At 54.9% G+C, this 18,644-nt stretch overlaps 2 protein-coding genes across 2 annotated transcripts; both read left to right on the top strand.

The window, feature by feature from the left end:
- Positions 1–7,155: 7,155 nt before the first annotated feature.
- LOC115641029 (zinc finger protein CKR1-like) lies at positions 7,156–12,492 on the top strand. Its single transcript, XM_030544143.1, is given in 5 exon segments — positions 7,156–7,340; positions 8,815–8,941; positions 10,759–10,851; positions 11,415–11,863; positions 11,865–12,492. Coding segments are annotated over 4 exon segments (936 nt in total). The 5' UTR covers positions 7,156–7,340; positions 8,815–8,853; the 3' UTR covers positions 12,171–12,492.
- LOC115641120 (zinc finger protein 239-like) lies at positions 12,223–13,699 on the top strand. Its single transcript, XM_030544219.1, has 2 exons — positions 12,223–12,240; positions 12,394–13,699. The coding sequence occupies exons 1-2, from the start codon at positions 12,223–12,225 to the stop codon at positions 12,727–12,729; spliced, it is 354 nt and encodes a 117-aa protein (XP_030400079.1). The 3' UTR covers positions 12,730–13,699.
- The last annotated feature ends 4,945 nt before the right edge of the window (positions 13,700–18,644 follow it).

Genomic DNA, 18,644 nt, shown 5'->3' with positions numbered 1-18,644 from the left:
CCTCCCCCATGAGGGCCCTCGCGGCCCGGAGGACCTGATGGAAATCCCCCCACTGCTGGAGCGCAAGATGGACTTTGTTCCGGGAGCCACGGACGTCCTCAAGGAACCACCGCAGCTCCTCCCTCAGCGCATGGGGGGGTGAGGTCACTGATCGATGACTGTCCCCCAGTGGGGCCCCCGTCACAGCCCCGTGGCCCACTGAGGCGGGCAGGCAGGGGGCAGATCACCAACGTGGCAGCAGATGGGCCGACGCCACGTGACCCGCCCTGCTACCAGATTCAAGAAGGGGCAGTGGAAGGAGAACAGCAGCCCCGGGGGGTCAGGACAGGAAGAAACTAGTGAAGCCGCTCCCTGGGGGGTATTCCCAGGGGTGGCACTGGCATCACAGGAGGTGGGGGGGACAAGGACAGGACTAACGGGAGTAGGGCGGCGATCAGGGAGAGAAGTCGGGACAGAGGTAGAGGCAGGATCCGGAGCCTCCATATTTGAGACGCCGGACGGTGGCTCCTCCTGGCCAGGCTCAGGGATCTGGGAAGTGGGAAGGGGACCCCTAACGATGCCAGGCTCAGCCACTGTGGCACGTGTGGCAGCCTCAGCATCCAGAGGTAGATGTTGGTCAATGGGGTCCCCGCTGAGGAAGGAGGGCGGGTCCTCCACACCCAAGAGGGACACACCCTGGGAAGCGGGTCTCGGCAGCGGGGCACTGTCCGTCGCCCCAAGGGGCTCGGTAGCTGTCAACAAAGTGCCACCCATAGCCAGGTCGATAGAAGATTCCAGGGGACCCTCAGAGGTGGGAGCAGAAACAGCGGTTAGGGGAAGGGAACCCTGGGACAGGGGGGCCGTTGTGAGGTCGCCCAGATCGAGGCCCGCCGGCAGAGGGTCGTCCTCCCCCTGCGTGACCGGGGTCAAACCCAGGGCCTCGATCTCCGCGTAGATGGGAGGGAGATCACCGTCCACCACCCCAGGACCCTCCCCGCCAGCACCTGAGGCGAAACCCACCACGGCGCTCTCGGAGGCGTCAAGTGGGAAAGGGGCGAGAGAGGCTCCCTCAGGGGCTTCCACGGGAAGGGACCCCGGAGGAGGGGCGGTGTCACCTTCCGGTGCTGCCACGGCATCCCCAGCCGGCACCACAAACTGGGAGTCATCAGGGGGCAAGGCGGAAGACTTGACATCAGCGTCCCCCTTCCTGCTCTTCCGGGGGGCCTCCGAATCTGAAGGATGTAAGGAAACTCGAGCCTTCTGCTTGCCCCGCTTCCCCTGCACTAAGGACCAGCCCTCCATGGCATCATCCGGGGGCTGGCTAACAGGGGTCGACTCGGGGGGCAAGGGCAATGGCTCAGGGACTCGGGGAGGCAGTGGTGGGACAGCAGAAACCAGGGAGGACTCCCCCTGGGACGAGCCCTCTCCCACAGAGGTGGATTGAGAAGGAGGAGGAGGGGCAGCTTTGGGTGCCGGGCAGCCAGGGGGACCGGCGATGACAGGGCCGGTGCCTTGCCGGGGCTCGGGGGTCCCGGACTCTCCTCCGTGCTGGGCCAAGGGACAGTCCCTCCGGACGTGCCCCATCGCCCGGCAGAGGTAGCACCAGGCCTCCCCCATTGAGTAATGCACCTGGTAGTGGCCTCCCTGGTAAGGGACCAGAAAGGACCCCTCGAGCGCCTCTCCGCCACGCACCGCCGGCAGCAGTTGAAGCTGCACTTGCCGGCGGAACGAGAGAACATGACGGAGGGCGGGGTCCTTGCAGCCCAAGGGGAGAGGGCTGATGACGGAGATGGGGTGTCCCAGGGCAGAAAGGGCTGGCAGCAGGGCGGCATTGGGCAGGAAGGGAGGGACAGAGGTCAAGATGAAGCGGACCCCCAGGTCTTCCAACGGCTCCAGGGGGATGAACACGCCCCCCACCGCCAGGCCCGTCTCTACTGCCTCTTGGGCAGCAGCCTCCAATGCCAGGAAGAAGACCACCTTCCCGTACATTTTGGAGGCAGCCACGATGGCTGTGGGCCCCACCACCCTCGCCAACGCCCGCACGTAGGTCTCCACGTGGGGCGAGGCGGGCACCAGGAGGCAACGGACGCCGTGCTTCCTGGTCAAAGTGGGAAAGGGGCCCTGGCCGCTGTAGATGTTGGCGGAAGCAGCGGTCGGAGGAGCAGCAGCAGCCGGGGGGGCCGCCGCCACCTGGGCGTACGCCCTGGGAGCTGGGGGAAGGACACCTGCAGAGCTAGTGGAGGGAACAGCGAGGAGGGATGCCGCAGCCGGTAGCGGGGCTGCGGCAGCGGGGGCAATCTCCGCCATGGAGGGCCTGGCCTTTTTAGCGGGGCCCTTACCCTTCTTCCCACCCCGACCCTTCCCACCGGCTGGGGGGGCTCCCCCCGAATCAGAAGGGGCAAGAGACGTGGCAGCAACGGAGGTCTCCCTGCTACTTGCCGCTGCCGGTGCCCCAGCAGGGGCGGTGGTAGGTGGATCGGCAGCGGCGGCCGAGGTAGTGGCTTGGGCAGTGGACACGGGGGCAGGTGGAGGAGGGGCGGTGGGAGCATCGCGAGGGGTCTCCCCCGCCATAACAAGAGCGGGGAGGAGGACAAACAGCGAGGGGAGGGGAAGGAGAGGAGGCAGCCACCCCTCCCCGCTAGGCTACAGGCAGGGGAGGAGGGCGCCAGAAGGGGAAGGCTAAAGGGGCGTGGAGCAACCAAGGACCTAAGGGTGGGAGGATTTCAGGGCACCAACGCAGAGGGGGGTTCCGGCTCCTCCAGGGGATCGGGGGGGGCAACGGCAGAGGGGGGAGTGCAGTGAACAAGGGGAAACAAAATGGGGAAGGGCACAAGCGCCGGGGAGGGGGTGTGGGCGCAAAGGGGGGGACCAATTAGGGCTGGGGGAGCACAGGGTGGGGGAAAGGGCGAGCTGGGATTGGGGTTGAGGGACCACGAGAACAGCTGCAGGGCTGGGGCAGAACTATCAGGCGGCAGAGGGAAATAGGTGGGGTGGACAAATGTGGCAAAGGGGAGGGGGTCAGTCCGGGGGGGGTGCATCCATAGGCACTTGTGCCAAAAAGTCAATGGGTGGCTGCTGCTGCTGCAGGCCCAAATGGTGGAAGTGGGCGTGGTGAGCCAGGCGAGCAGCTCAGTCTCAGAGGCAGGAGTCCAAAGCAGAAGGAAAACAGCCAGCGGGGGTGGTGGAGGGGGCAACAATGGTGGTGGGGGTGAAGGGGGACACGGATGGACTGGGGGCAGGCTCCACGCCACACCCCCGGTGTCCCAGCAGACACAGTCCAAACCCCCACCACAAGAGCACAGTTCGAAAAAGACTCAGTCCAGAAAAGCCCCCTCCACAGTGGTCTTCGCACAGTCTTCAGCAGCAGGTGGTCCTCTTCTCCTTCCTCTCCTCCTCCAGGCACCAGCAGCTCCCCAGCAACAGCCCCAGCAGCCCCAGCAGCTCCAGGTGGTGGTGGTCTGGTGTCCAGGCAGGAGGGACCCCGCTCAGAAGGTGGTGTCCTCAGCAACAAGAGCTGGGGTCCCTCACTCCCCTCCTCTCTGGGAAGCAGGCCAGCAGCCTCCCCCCCCCAAGGGGCAGTAGGTGGAGTAACAACAGTAACACAGGGGGGAGAGGAATCTACTAGCCAGCCAGCCAGCAAACAAACAGCAGAGAGATGGGTGGGTGGTGGTGTCTAGCCCAGCCAGGGGAGCAGCAGGTGCAGGAACAGCAGCAGGAACAGCAGCAGTGAGGGCCCAGTGCCCAGCAGCAGCAGCAGCCCTCTCCCTCCTTTCTCTACAGCAGAGCGGTCAAAGGGAGATCTGCTACTGGCCCCAGGAGAAGCAGGCTTCTGCTCCCTGAGGGACCAGAGCAGGGGCTGCACTAGAGAAACAGGAACCTGCTAGAACCAATTAAGGCAGACAGGCTGATTAGAACAGCTGAAGCCAATCAAAGTAGTCTAATCAGGGCACCTGGGTTTAAAAAGGAACTCACTCCAGTCAGGGAGGGTGAGCCAGAGGAGAGGAAGTGTGTGTGAAGAGCATGAGGGAGAGCGAGCATGAGAGAGAGAGAGAGTGCAAGCAAGCAAGCAAGTGAGCGAGCGAGAGTGAGCGAGCAAGCACGTGCGTGTGCTGCTGGAGGACTAAGGAGTACAAGCCTTATCAGACACCAGGAGGAAGGTCCTGTGGTGAGGATAACGAAAGTGTTTGGAGGAGGCCATGGGGAAGTAGTCCAGGGAGCTGTAGCTGTCATGCAGCTGTTACAGGAGGCACTATAGACAGCTGCAATCCACAAGGCCCTGGGCTGGAACCCGGAATAGAGAGTGGGCCTGGGTTCCCCCCAAACCTCCCAACTCCTGATCAGACACAGGAGAAGCTGACCCAGAGTGTGGGGAAGATCACTGAGGTGAGCAAATCGGCCAATAAGCGCAGGAGCCACCAAGATAGAGGAGGAACTTTGTCACAGGAGTTAGGAGCCTAAATAACTTGGAGGATCTGGGCCTCCGTTAAGATAGTGGAGCTGGTTGGCTTTGATAATGGATGAAGGAGAAATAGCACAGACTGTAACATTTTTCTGAGTCTCGAACCCTTATGATAGTTTGTCACTCAGTGCCAAAGCTTCCCCTGCAGATGAGGTTTGTTATAACCAGAGCTAAGGGGCATTTTTTGAATTTTGAAATGTTTTATAAGTTCCCACAAGGCCAGTGTTGAACTTTCAAATATTGCTGCAAATAAAAAAGAGGGGGGGGGAAACTTTTGTGAAAATATTAAAACAAATGGCATTTGAGGGTTTTCTCTGGGCATGTGAAAGTGCCAATAAACTTCAATTTAAACTTTTAAATTAGTTTAACTTTTTAAACTATTTATTTAACTTTTTCTAAAACTATTTTTAAAACTATTTTAACCATTTCAACTTTTGACAACTATTTTAATTTTTACTTAAACTATTTTTGTGTTTTTATTTTATGATTGCATGTGCATTTTTAAATTATTTTAAACCCTTAACTCTTTCAATTTATGCCATTTGGTAAATTGTCTTCCTTCTGCAGTCTTGTGCACCAGTACAGAGGGGATGTAAGATGTAACTGTCCTGATCTCACTTTACATGACATGTACATTTTGTGCTCACTTTACACCAGTCTACATGTCCACACATTATGAAGAATGAGGAAGAGGGCCTTGAGAAAATCAGTGTTGCCAGCGCTTGCAATTTTTTTGCATTTCCTAAAGACTCAGGCTGCAAATCAAGAGACTACATGAGAATTGCAGAACAGCTGGGCAAATAAGGAATGTATCAGTTCACTAGCAGTGATGAAAAATAAACAATAAAATGTTTGATTTTTGAGTTCAATGAATTGTTTAAAAAATTTTTGACAAATCAAAAAGTGAAAAAAAAATGTTCAGGTCAGAACAAAACATTTCACTTGGACATTTCCAAAATACTTCATTTTTTTTTCTGGCACAATTTAGCAAATAGTTTCCAGCTGACAAAAATTACTGTATTTGATGAAAAAAATCCACCCAGCTCTAAATCTCAGCTCTCACCAGTGCTGCTGGAATGTTTCTTATAGTGGGGGTGCTGAAAGCCAGCAAAACTGTCCTCAAACTTTTTACCTCGCATCTCCCTTATCCTTATCTGCACACCCCTCACCCAGAGCTGAGGCCAGGAGCAGGGCTGTGTCTCTGGAAGGGAGGGACTCGGACAGGGGTAAGGAGGCCAAGGCTGGGGCCACAGCAGGTGGTGGATGCAGGGCCAGGAGCAGAGCCTCGCATTCGGGGCCAAGAGCAGACCCCCCAGGGGCAGGGTGGGCAGCCAGGAACCCAGGTGCGTGGCCGGGAGTGGAACCCCAGGAGTGGGGCCAGCAGCCAGGACCCCACATAAAACCTGGGGATGCTGCAGCACCCCCTGCATCCCTACTTTTCATGCCTATGGCTCTCACTTACAAAGAGCAAGTTTCTCACCCTGGAGACTGTGGTGAAAAACCTGAAAATGTGACCCCTAAAGGCTTGGAAACAGAAAAGCAAAGAAAAAGAAACCCCCATTTGTTATTTGGATGAGTGATCTGGGGGCCTGACTCATCATTTTTTAATGTTTGAAGCTGGCCCTGCTCAGACTGACAACAATGACTTAACAAGCAGACATGTGCATGGATGGTCAGGGAAAGCTGTGTGGGGCAGGGGCTGTGGTTTTGTTCCGTGTTTGTACAGCAGCAGTGAGGTCCTGGGCCAGGATTGGGGCTGCTTGGTGCTAGACATTATTCGTGTTAATAAAAATAATAAGCCATAAATAATCCAGCATCCCAGATCCTCAGCACTGGCAGGAGAAATGGGTACCTTGGAGTGGGAGCTAGATCTGAGCCAGTGCTTAAAGTGGTCTGAAAAGGGGGAAGGAGTCTCCCTGGGAACAGCAGCTTTGTTAGAACATAAGAATGGCCATCCTGGGTCAGCCCAATGGTCCATCTAGCCCAGTATCCTGTCTTCTGACAGTGGCCAGTGCCAGTATTTAGAGTCCCCTCAGGGACCTGGCTTGATTTGTATTTATTTGGCTGTGTCTGGGGCTTCCTGGGAACCCCTTGGACACCCACACTTTAAGCACTGGTCTCAGCGAGGCATGCCCAGGAACTCAGTGTGTTTAGCACTGATGATGCCCTGTCAGAGATCAGGGCTCCATGTGCACCAGGAAAGGACTGTCCCTGCCCCAGAGTGCTGAAACAATGGGGGTGGGGGGTGCAGCCGCATCCAAGGCTTCCAGTGGCCTCCATATATCCAGGGTTCACAGTTTGGTTCAATTCCAGCACCCCTGTTTTGGACCCAAACTGCTCTGATTGGGGTGCGCTTCCAGAGCGCTGAAGGACTTGAGTGGCACTGCAATTAACAAGCTATTTCTGGGGGGGTCAGGCGGGACCCCCAGCCCGATTCACTTCCCGTTCAGCAGGGAGGTTCGCTCTTGCTTCCAGACTTGACCCAGCCAGCTGCGAGCCAGTTGGGCTGCTCTGTCTGGGTCCCAGGAGAGTGGCTGAGGATACGGAGCCTAGTGGCACGGTTGGGAACCGCTCAGCCCCCTGGGCTGGCTTCGCTGGAGCGGCCGGGGTGGAGGAGCTGTTGCCACTAGAGGACAGTGGCTGCTGTTCAAGGAGGGGAAATTGGTTCCTCCTCCTCTGCCCCCCTTGCATTCTCTTCCGCCGGGAGGGAGCTGAGCTTCCCGGGCACAGAACCTGCAGCCCGGGCTGAGCCGGTGCTGCTCCCCAGCGGGGTGTGTGCGGGGAGAGCCCTTCCCTAGCGCTCCTCGGTGCCCAGCCGGGGGGACTCTCTCCGGGGGCTGGAACCAGCCCCTGGGGCAGCCCCGGGCTCTGCCGACAGCAGCCCCTGAGCCGGAGCCTGCAGGTGAGGGGCGAGACCCGGGGGAAGGGCTGGGGCCGGGCAGGAAAGTGACTCTGCACCGACGGCCCCTCCTCGCCCCAGCTCTGCACCGGGGGGGCGGGGGTCTGCGAGTCCCAGAGCTGCTGCCCTTCCTGACCCCCACCCCAGGCTGTGCCCCCCTGAGCGCCTGCAGGAGCCGAGCCTGCTCCGGGGAGCGAACGACCCGGGCCGGGCCAGGCACCCAGTCTCCCAGCCCGAGGGGAGGGGGCAGGAGGGAGACAGGGGCAGAGACTGGCAGGGGCAGCAGGAGCGATCAGTGGGGGGGAGGTCCCGGCTCCCAGCCCTGCCCAGCCCCACTCCCTGCAGCACCCCGGGGCACATTGACTTTCCTGGGGAGAAGGGGCGGAGCAGGGAGAGGAAAAGCCAGTTCCTGCCTCTGCCTGGTCCCCGCGCTGCTGGGGGGATGCGCTGCCCTGGGGACAGTGTCAGGGGGACCCCCCAGAGCGGCTGCTTTGGTTCTGCACTTGGCTAGGGGGCTCTGTGCCTGGGAGGGGGATACCAAAGTCTGGGAGGTTTGGTCCCGGTGAGAGGGGCTGAGTCTCTGCTGGAATAAAGTGATCCAGGGTTTTCCCAGCATCTGTGGGTCTAAATCGTCTGTCTGCAGGGAAAGGCCCTGGGGAAACTGGGGTGAGAAATTGACCAAAAGCCCCTTCTGAAACCTCCCCCTGCTCACCCTCAGGATAACGTTCTGGATCCTGCCCTCCTCCTGTGGGCTGGGCTGTGAGATTGAGCATGGCCCATCCAGAGGCTGGAGGAGCAGCAAACAGGCAGGGGGAAGGGGGTAAATCCAGCAAAACCTGTCTAGCATGGCACTGGCATTCCAGGGAGAGGAGAACCAGCCGCCCCCAATGCAGAGGCCTGCCATGGCAGTAGCCAAGACACCAATGGCTTCACACTCTGCAGTGGGGAAAGATATCTGGGAACCCCTCATCCTGGACAGGCAATGGCAGATCATCTGCGCCTCACTAGGATGGCTGTGCCTGATCCTCCATGCCCGGCTGAGCAACGTCAAGCTCAGGGGTGACTGCGAAGAGTGCTAGCTAAAGCAGCAGTTTTCTGTGGGCAATGGAAATGCCCCTGAGTTAAAGGCTAGGGCTAGGCGGAGGAGGATGAGGGTGAGATACTAATAGCATGAGTTCTCCTGTCACGCTTTCCATCCACAGATCTCCAGGTGCTTTACAAAGGAGCTTAGGGTCATTCTTCCCCTTTTACAGATGGGGAAACTGAGGCATGAAGCGGCAACATGGCTGGGCTGTGGGCACCAGTGGCAGAGCCAGGGTAGAAGACTATCCCCTGGGTCATGCTGCCTTTCAGAATGCTATTCGTTAGGTATCACCAGAAGGTGGGGCAGTGGGGCCCATGGATGAACTCGGGGAGTGGGGGTGCATGTGTGTGGCTAGGACAGCAGGTTCTGAGTGAGAGTCTCTGGCTGTTCCAGGGGCTGGTGGTTGGCAAGGAGGTGGCTGTGTATTCCACCATGGAGCCGTGTGTCCTGCTGGATCCTCACCAAAAAGCCCTGTACAGGGACGTCATGCAAGAAAGCTACAACACCCTAATGTCACTGGGTGAGGATTCCTGTCCCCTCAGGCGTTCGGACATGAGGGATGGGGGTGTCTCTGAAGCGCTGCTCAGGGTCTGGGTCCTTTAGATTTCAGCGGGATCAGCCCCATAGTCCACAGATGCCAGCGTGAGAGAGACCATCCCCTCTCCGGCCCCTGCTAGTGGAATTCTGCATGCCCAGGGCAGCGGAGTCGGCTCACGAGAGGAGCATGGATGAGCTCAGCTTGTTCAGCCAAGCTAGACACAGACTGAGAGAGGGCTGCTTCTCACTTGGAGGGGAGGGTGAGCTCCAGGGAGAGGGAAGATCTGCTAATGCAACTGGACCATGTCGGCACAAGAACAAATGGGGATAAACTGGCCAGGAGTAAACTGAGGCTGGAAATTAGCATCACTCATCAGAGGAGAGAGGTTCAGGAACAGCTAGTTTGAAGCTGTAGCTTGAACGGGACGATATGACAGGGCTGTCAGAGGTAGCTGGGGACTCAAGGAGCCAGGAGGTCCCTTTCACTCCTATGTCCTATGACCATGAGCCTCATGTCACTCACATTATTTCCCATCCCCAGGGAGGGTCCAGTCTCAAGGCATGATTGGGGTGGGCTAGTGCCCTATTGTTTGTGCTACGCTGGAGTCACAATAACCTGCCCTGGTGTGTGATCACCAGACCCCCTCCAGGGGGCACTGTCCATCCGCTTTGCCCCAGCGGCCTCCCCACAGCGTCTCCCAGGGATCCCACACCAGCACAAAGAGGGGCTGAGGTTAAAAAACGTGGCTTGTCCTTTCTGATGACCATTGGGGGGGGTGTTGTTACTGCAGCCAAACTCCTGGAATCAGACCCCTGGCATCATGAGATTGGCTTTGAAATCATGAGATTGAAAACATAAAAATGTTGGGCTTTTTTTCTTCACCTCCTGGTTTTTGAGCCGTTAGCATCACACTCGGGTCACATTTTCTAACTGTTCTCTGCAGCTGCCTGTTGCGTTCCTGGCTGGCTTACATGCAAAGAAGCGAGAGAGAAACGTAATCCACTCTAGCTGGAAGCAACAGGACTTGGTTGCTTAGAATCCAGAACTGAAATGCACAAGAACCAAAAACACACACAGAGAAAACAGGCTGCTCCTGAGGCAATTTGACACAATTCACCCCACCTTGCTCTGTGCTGGGTCTTTGCAGACTGACTGCTGCTAGACTCAGTTCACATGCTTCCCTATAGCGCCCACTAGCCTGCCAGCAGGACCAGGAAACCTCCTGAGAATTGAAAGTGATAGTTTGTCAATGCCCCTCACCACCTGGGCTAGAAATTTACATCTTTCATATCTCTTTTTGTAGTGAAGCCTGAGATTCCGGCACAATCTCACGATTCCAGCAACTAGGGCTTGAGGTCAAATCCTGAATAATGTGAGACTTGTGAGACAATCGCAAGGGCTGATGACACTGTAGCATAACGGGTGCTTGGGACTCTGCAGATGCAGACCTGGCCCTGGGGGTACGGGGCAAGGCTGGTCAAAGAGTCCCGGGGGAGTGAGCAACCCAGCTGCCATTCAGTCGGGGAATAGGGAAACCCCAGCTGTGTGGTGCTCACTGTGCATGGGGACCTGTCCTTCTCTAGTGGCTGGGCCAAATAAATCCCCTGAGGTAGATGTGGCTTCTCTCCATGTGCATCTTATCACATGGAAAGAGCTGGGTAACCCCCATGCAGCCCCATAGCCTTCCAGGGAGGAGCTGTGGGTCACAGTGATCACAGCCCCACTGGCAGCAGGCGAGGAGAGGGGGCCGCTGTCTAATGAGCTCTGTTCCCCCCCCTTGCCTGAGTCCCCCCCCACAGAATTCCCCTTCCTGAAAACAGAGGTGATCTCCCGACTGGAACGGCGTCGCAGAGGCTTCAAGGAGAGGGAGATCCTAGCAGCATCTGGTACAGGTGAGGGATCAACTATAACAACTGGACAATAAACAGCTGGGCCCACCCAGGCCCCAGCAGTGTCCCCGGCTCTGCCACTGCTCCCCCAGGTCAGGACTGTGCGCAGCAGGCATCATAGCTTCCTGGTGAGCGTCACTCACAGCTTCGCACCCAGCCTGACAACACCTGGCTGTGATGCCCTCCCCTCTGAGGGCTTGGATGGAGTGTGGGGGCAGAATTGGTCCCCTCCTCTGGGCAAGGGTTTGGGGGATTCAGCCCGTGATTTTTCTAATTTCCCGGGAGCTATTTTAGTTTGTTTCCCCCCTTTCCGAGGTTCCTTCCGCCCAGAGTAGGGAATGGATTCCAGGCAGGCAGTGTCCGACTGGTCAGAGCACTGGACAGGGACCTAGGAGACCTGGGATGCATTCCTGGCTTAGCCACTGGCCTGCTGGGTGAGCTTGAGAAAGTCACACACCCACTCCATGCCTCTGTTTCCTCATCTGGGGAATGGGGATTTGTGAAGTGCTTTGAGACCTAGCCATGCAGGAGCGGAGTGTGGGGTTATTCTCTCTCTGTCTTGGCAGGTGATAGGACAGTGAGTGAGACCGAGGAGGAGAATCCCCTGAAGGAAGGCCCTGAGCCAGCGGAACCACAGGAGAAGCTGCCGGGAGGATTTTCAGGAGCTATTTTCCAAGGGCCTGCTGGGGTGAGGCTGGGAGGGGCAAGGAGGAGACAGGGCAAACCTGCCCCTCAGGGGCCCGGCCCCAAGAAACTGCAGGATATCATGGCTCACCAGCGGATGCCCCAGGGCCAGAAGCCCTACCGGTGCCAGGACTGTGGCAAGAGTTTCATCTGGAGCTCCCACCTGGAGCGGCATCTGCGTATCCACACGGGCGAGCGCCCCTATGCCTGCCCTGAGTGCGATGAGCGCTTTACCCAGAGCTCCCACCTCCAGCAGCACCAGTTGGCTCACGGCAGCGAGTGCCCCTACAAGTGCGGCAATTGTGGCAAGCGCTTCGGCAACCCCCCCAGCCCTGTCGGCCCACCAGCGTGGCCACCTGGAGGACAAACCCTACTGCTGCGCCCAGTGCAGCAAAGGCCTCACCTGGAGCTCCCACCTGGAGCATCACCGGCGCATCCACACCGGCGAGCGGCCCTACTGGTGCAGGGAGTGTGGGGAGGCCTTCGCCCAGAGTGCTCACCTCACCAAGCACTGCCGGACCCACACTGGGGAGCGCCCCTTCCGCTGCCCTCACTGTGGGAAGGGCTTCGGGGACAGCTCTGACCTCACGCAACACAAACGGACTCACGCAGCTGGGAGCATCAGGCAGCGCCAGTAACCTCACAAGCAGAACCCGGCCAAGCCCAGGAAAGCTCAGCAGGAGGGGAAACATGGCCACTGCAGCCAGGGTGCTGGGGAGAGCTCGGGGCCACCACAATGGCAGCAGGGTCCCCAGTGCCAGGACTGCAGGCTGGGGTCCAAGCCCCGGAGAGCCCACCAGGAGGAGGCATGTGGCTGCTTCAGGGAGAGCTCGGAGCTGCTTCAGGGTTCAGAGGCCCTAGGACCCCAGCCTGAGCGGGAAGGTCTTTGCCTGGAGCTCCCACCTGGAGCGGCACTGGCGTGTCCACACCGGTGAGCGGCCCTATGCCTGCCCCGAGTGTGGCAAGTGCTTTGCCCAGAGTGCCCACCTCACCAAGCATCGCCTGACCCACACTGGCGAGTGGCCCTACACCTGCCCCCACTGCGGGAAGGGCTTTGTCAAGAGCTCCGACCTGGCACGGCACCAGCGCACCCACACCAGGGAGAAGCCCTACAGGTGTGGGCAGTGTGGGAAAGGCTTCAGTGTCCACTCATCGCTCTCCAAGCACCACAGGGAGCACACAGGGAGCACGCCATGAGCAGTTGCCACTGAGATCCTGCGCCAGGCTGCCCTATCCCCTCCTCAGGGAGAGGAGAGGAGAGGGGAACCTGGCACTTCCACTTCACATTGCTCACTTGGGAGAAGGCCTCCAGGATGGCCTGAGGTCCTCTGGGCCAGAGGCACCCCCCCCCCACAGGACAGCCCAGGGGCCTCTAGACCGAGACCCTCCAGGATGGCCCGATGGGCTCACTACCTCTGAAAACCCCATGCTGGAAAGCATACTTCCAGCTTTAGTACTGATGTATCCTAAAAGGGACTCTTCAAACGTGGCCATTTCGTCACCCTACAGTGCCCTGCAATCACAGGGGCTCTGTTTCCTAGCAATAAAATCTTTTTTCTCACTGCCAACCCTGGGATGGAAGAGAAGTGCTGGGTTCTTTCCTTTTTATGCATCATCACCAGGAATAAAGGGTTCACGGGGCAAATTCTTGCAGCCCGTAGCACCGTCACCCTCTGTGACTCCCCCATGACAGATTTCATGCCCTGAGGGCCACACATAGATCGACCCCCGCCTCCCCCGTGGAGATGCAGCTGGGTTGATAGAAAGATTCTTCCATCCACCTCGCAACTGCCTCTCAGAGAAGCAGATTTACTGCATCACTGGAAAATCTCCTTTCGTCACCATAGGCAGCGTCTACAGTGCTACAGCATCCCAGCTGAAGCGCCATAGATGTGCTGCTGCAGGGGCTGTAGAGCAGACGCGGCCTCAAGCAGTTCTGTTGCAGTTGCCCAGGGTGGGATGGGGCAGTTGCAGGGCAAACGGGAGATAGAGGCAGCAAGCACTCGAGGCCTGACTCTCCTACATGCAGGGAGCAGGGCAGCGGGACGGAGAAAAGGGGCCAGTCCTATGGGATATGTTCTCAGATTGCAATCACAAGAGGAAAAATGTGCTACAGGGGGTGAGTGGCCATAGTGTGTCTCCTCTCTATAGAATTTCAGGGTTGGAAGGGACCTCAGAAAGTCATCTAGTCCAACCCCTGCTCAAAGCAGGACCAATTCCCAACTAAGTCGTCCCAGCCAGGGCTTTGTCAAGCCTGATCTTAAAAACCTCTAAGGAAGGGGATTCCACCACCTCCCTAGGTAACCCATTCCAGTACTTCACCGCTCTCTGAGTGAAAAAGTTTTTCCTAATAGGCAACTTAAACCTCCCCCACTGCAACTTGAGACCATTGCTCCTTGTTCTGTCATCAGGTACCCCTGAGAACAGTCTAGATCCATCCTCTTTGGAACCCCCTTTCAGGTAGTTGAAAGCAGCTATCAAATCCCACCTCATTCTTCTCTTCTGCAGACTAAACAATCCCAGTTCCCTCAGCCTCTCCTCATAAGTCATGTGCTCCAGCCCCCTAATCATTTTTGTTGCCCTCCGCTGGACTCTTTTCCAATTTCTCCACATCTTTCTTGTAGTGTGGGGCCCAAAACTGGACACAGTGCTCCAGATGAGGCCTCACCAATGTCGAATAGAGGGGAATGATCACATCCCTCGATCTGCTGGCAATGCCCCTACTTATACAGCCCAAAATGCCGTTAGCCTTCTTGGCAACAAGGGCACATTGTTGACTCATATTCAGCTTCTCATCCACTGTGACCCCTAGGTCCTTTTCTGCAGAACTGCTTCCTAACCATTCGGTCCCTAGTCTGTAACAGTGAATGGGATTCTCTCCACCACTGGCCTACACGGCTGGGACTCCTTTACAGCAGGATGACCAAAAGGGGAACCAGCCCCTTTAAACTTTCTTTAAAGAACGATGAGCATTAAAGAGGAAGGGCCCAGCAGTCACTGGTTGACCCTAAAAGAAAGAGGCAAATAACCAGCCAGGGAATCTGGTTTCAGGGGTTTCAGAGTCTGGCTGGTCCAAATTTTAATTTTTCATTCCATTCCGAGAATGACATTTTTTTCATGAAAAATCTTTCTTTCCTTTTTTTTTTTAAGGATGAAAAAAAATCTGAAATTCAAAATGTTTTCCTCTCCAAGGATTCTGTTTTCGAGGGGGATCAAAGGGGGTTGGTGCGTGTGTGCATGCGCCTTTTTCCTACGTTCTCTTGCTATTTAACTTTCTCATCTTTTTTCCCCCTCCGGAAGAGGAATGAGAATCAAGTGAGAGCAATTTGGAGGCAGAAAAACCGCTTTCTCTAACTTTTTTTCCACTGGAAAATACAAGAAAAACAAAGAAAAAAAAGGTGAGAATGGGAAATGCAGACACATGCGAAAAATGAAAAATTTTGAAATAAAACAAAAAATTCAATTCATTTTACAATTTTGGATTTAAAAAAGGGGTTTCTGGATTGATCCTCACAAACTATTTGACAAACAAAATACAGACCTCTGTGTTTAAAGGGCCACAGAGTGGTACCCTGGTTGGGGGTAACTTTCAGAGCGGGTCACCATGACGTCATCTCAGCCTGACCTTTGAACGGGGCAGGCTAGATTGCTCTAAATGCCTAGTGGGGATCTCGCCAGCTTTCTATGCTGCATCTGTCACCCTGGTGTGGATAATGGAGTTTCAGGGGGGTTCTGGCAATTCTGAAAAATCAAAGAAAAAACATTGTTTCAGGTCAATCACAAAATGATTTTTTAAAAATTTTCAGTAAATTGAAAAGTAGGAAAGAAAAATGCATTTCTGATCAAATGCAGCATTTTATTCCACCCCAGACAAAACCAGTCTGTTTAAACAGTGAGCCATTTTTTATGTTTAAAAAAGAATAAAATTAAAAGAAATTTTGAGCGAACGAAGAGTTGTTTAAATCAGAAAAATGGAAACAGTTCCTTTCTTAACAGGTCAACACTCAATGTTTCAGGTTTGGGTAGGGGATTAATTTATTCATTGGATCGAAACAATTTTTTGCAAAATTAACACATTCACAAAATGCTTCAGTTGACCCAAATCTGCATTTTTTGCCAAAAAATGTCACATGGGGTGCATCCCAAATGGCAGGGAGCTGTCTATACTGGGTTGTATTGGTTTTGTTTTGTTTTATTGATTTAGCGAATCCATGAACAGGCAGCCATCTAAATGCCTTCAAAATCAAAGACCTCAGAAAAAGTGGGAATTGAATGGAATAAATTTATAACAAATCCCGAGATTCATCAGCAAATTCAACAACCCCTAATCACTAACGATATCCGGAAAAGAAGATTGAGATATTGGGGACCAGGGTTATGAATGAAATCAGACTGTCTGCCATGGCAGGGCTGTCTCAAAAGGGGCTGATCAAAAGAATCTATCAGACAATATTTATTGGTGTGTGTGTGTGGTGGTGGTGGGGATTATGGGACGTGATAGCTGGGGATGGTGGAGCCCTGTTCGTGCCCACAGCGACGTCTGGAATGAATTCAGATTCACTCATACTCATCTAGCTGCTTCAGTGCACAGCTCCAGTACAGACATGTTAAAAGTGACTTGCACACGCACCTGATCTTGCTACAATAGTGCAAAACCCTAAATTAGCTAACATAGCTTCTCTGCACCCCCAAGGCCAGAGCATTGCAGCACCTCATGCCATAGGCACTGGAATTAGTGGTGAGCGCCCCCTGCCTTGAAGTGATTTCCATCATACACAGGGTTTACAGTTTGGTTCAATGGCTCTCAGCACCCACTAAAAATAGTTCCAGCACCCCTGCCTCACACAATCTTTAATCGCAGTGTAGCCTGGTGGATAGATCACTGCACAGGACTCAGGACACCTGGGTTCTTATTCCTTGCTCTGCCACCGGCCTTCTGGGTGACCTTAGCTAGGACTCCATATGAAGCCAGCCAGGACGCTAGTGTAGCATGCCTGCCTCTCTCTGAGTATACTGTCACCAGGGCAAGAAGCTTACACAGCTTCGACCTTCTTGGGTCTGACCTCAGAGCATTCAGCATCCCCTTCCACACCGTGCGCTTCCCACAGCGAGTCTTCCCAAAGCCAGAGGGCCCTGCACCCCAACTCCACAGTCAGCAGTGATTCTCAGCCAGCCGGTAAATCAGAAGGTTTATTAGTTGACAGGGACACAGTGTGGAACAGAACTTTTTAGCACAGAAAAACAGGAACATTCAGCCAAGTCCATCTTGGGGGGGAGGGTAGCCCAGAGCCAGGCCTCCCCCGGCGCTGCAAGCCAGCCGAGACTTACTCACTTCCAGCTGTCTGGCCCCTGCCCTGCCTGTTGCTCCTCCTTGTCCAGCCTTTGTATCGCTTCCTGGGCCAAGAGTCAGCTGGTTGCATCCCCCTTCTGGGTCTCAGGTTATGAAGGGGGCAGCCATAGCATCCATGCAGGCAGCTGGAACAGCCTCCACAAAAGTCACACACCCTTATTCCCACCACCTAGACAGTGGTGCAATACACAGGGAAACTAAGGCACACAGATCATTCATGCAAAACAGTAAGCCTCACATAGGCTCACATACAACATAAGGGAAAATCCCCACCTCGTCACATCAATCTCACTCTGTGCCTCAGTTTCCCCACATGTAAAATGGGGGTTGTCAGGGTTCCCTCCCCACTCTGAACTCTGGGATACAGATGTGAGGACCCACATGAAAGACCTACTAAGCTTATTTCTACCAGCTTAGGTTAAAAACTTCCCCAAGGCACAAATCCTTTCCTTGTCCTTGGATGGGTACTGCTGCCACCACCAAGTGAGTTAGACAAAGATTCAGGAGAAGGACCACTTGGACTTCCTGTTTCCCTAAAATATTCCCCCAAGCCTGTTCATGTCCTTTCCTGGGAAGGCTTGAGAATACTATACCAACCAAATACGTTAACAAGGTGAGCAGAGACCAGACCGTTGGGGTTTTAGGACGCTAAAAACCAGATTCTTAAAACCTCCCAGAACTTTATTATAAAGAAGAAAGTAAAAGAAGCACCTCTGTAAAATCAAGATGGAAAGTCAGGTGCCAACCAAGTTATTTGAGCTTCTTAACCCTTTACAGGTACAGGAGGGATTTTATGCTACCCTTAGCTGTACGTTCATGACAGAGGTAATAATCCAGATCTCCTTTGTAAAGTGCTTTTTGATCTACTGGTGGAATGCGCTAGATAGAGCTGGGGATGAGTGTTGTACTGATCCTCATGGCCCCCCCCCCTCAGTGTATTATCTGTTTTACAGATGGGGGAACTAAAGCACAGACAGACTAAGGGCTGGTCTACATTAGTCCACAGTGCAGGGGCGTACGTTCTCATGCACAGTGGTGGGGAATGCATTAACTGGTCCCTGTGCTATATTAACACACACTAGGGCACCTGAAGAGAGAGAGAACTGTTTGGGCACAGAGCGCTGCGTGGAAAAGCAGATTTGGAACAGCGAGGAAAAGGATTGTCCCCTGCTGTTTGAACCCTCCTGTGTTCAGGGAAACAGGACTTGATGTATAAGTAAATAACCAAAGAGAATCCCTGGCTTTATCATCCATTTCTCCTAATGGACACAACCAGCAGGGCCCCGAACTTTGGCTAGCCCCTGCCAAACATGTTGGGGGGATGAGGGGATTCCAATTCACTTGGCCCCTGTCCCCAGCTGCTGGGCCTGTATAGGGCGTGTGAGACGAAGTGGAGCTTTTCCTTCGTTATGTTATATGTGAGTCTTAGGCCTGGTCTACACTACAAGCTTATACCGAATTTAGCAGCTTTAAACCGAATTAACCTTGCACTCATCCACACAACAAAGCCCTTTATATTGATATAAAGCAATCTGGACTCGGATGCACTGGCCAGGGAGACAGGAAAAGCCCCACGAACTTTTGAATTTCATTTCCTGTTTGCCCAGTGGGGAGAGCTAATCAGCACAAATGACCACGCAGAGCTCATCAGCACAGGTAACCATGCAGTCTGAGAATCGAAAAAGAGCTCCAGCATGGACCGCACAGGAGGTACTGGATCTGATCGCTATATGGGGAGAGGATTCCGTGCTAACAGAACTCT

Source organism: Gopherus evgoodei, unplaced genomic scaffold (genome assembly GCF_007399415.2).
Source record: "Gopherus evgoodei ecotype Sinaloan lineage unplaced genomic scaffold, rGopEvg1_v1.p scaffold_33_arrow_ctg1, whole genome shotgun sequence".
NCBI lineage: Eukaryota > Metazoa > Chordata > Testudines > Testudinidae > Gopherus > Gopherus evgoodei.
This window is presented reverse-complemented; position numbering and strand designations above follow the sequence as displayed.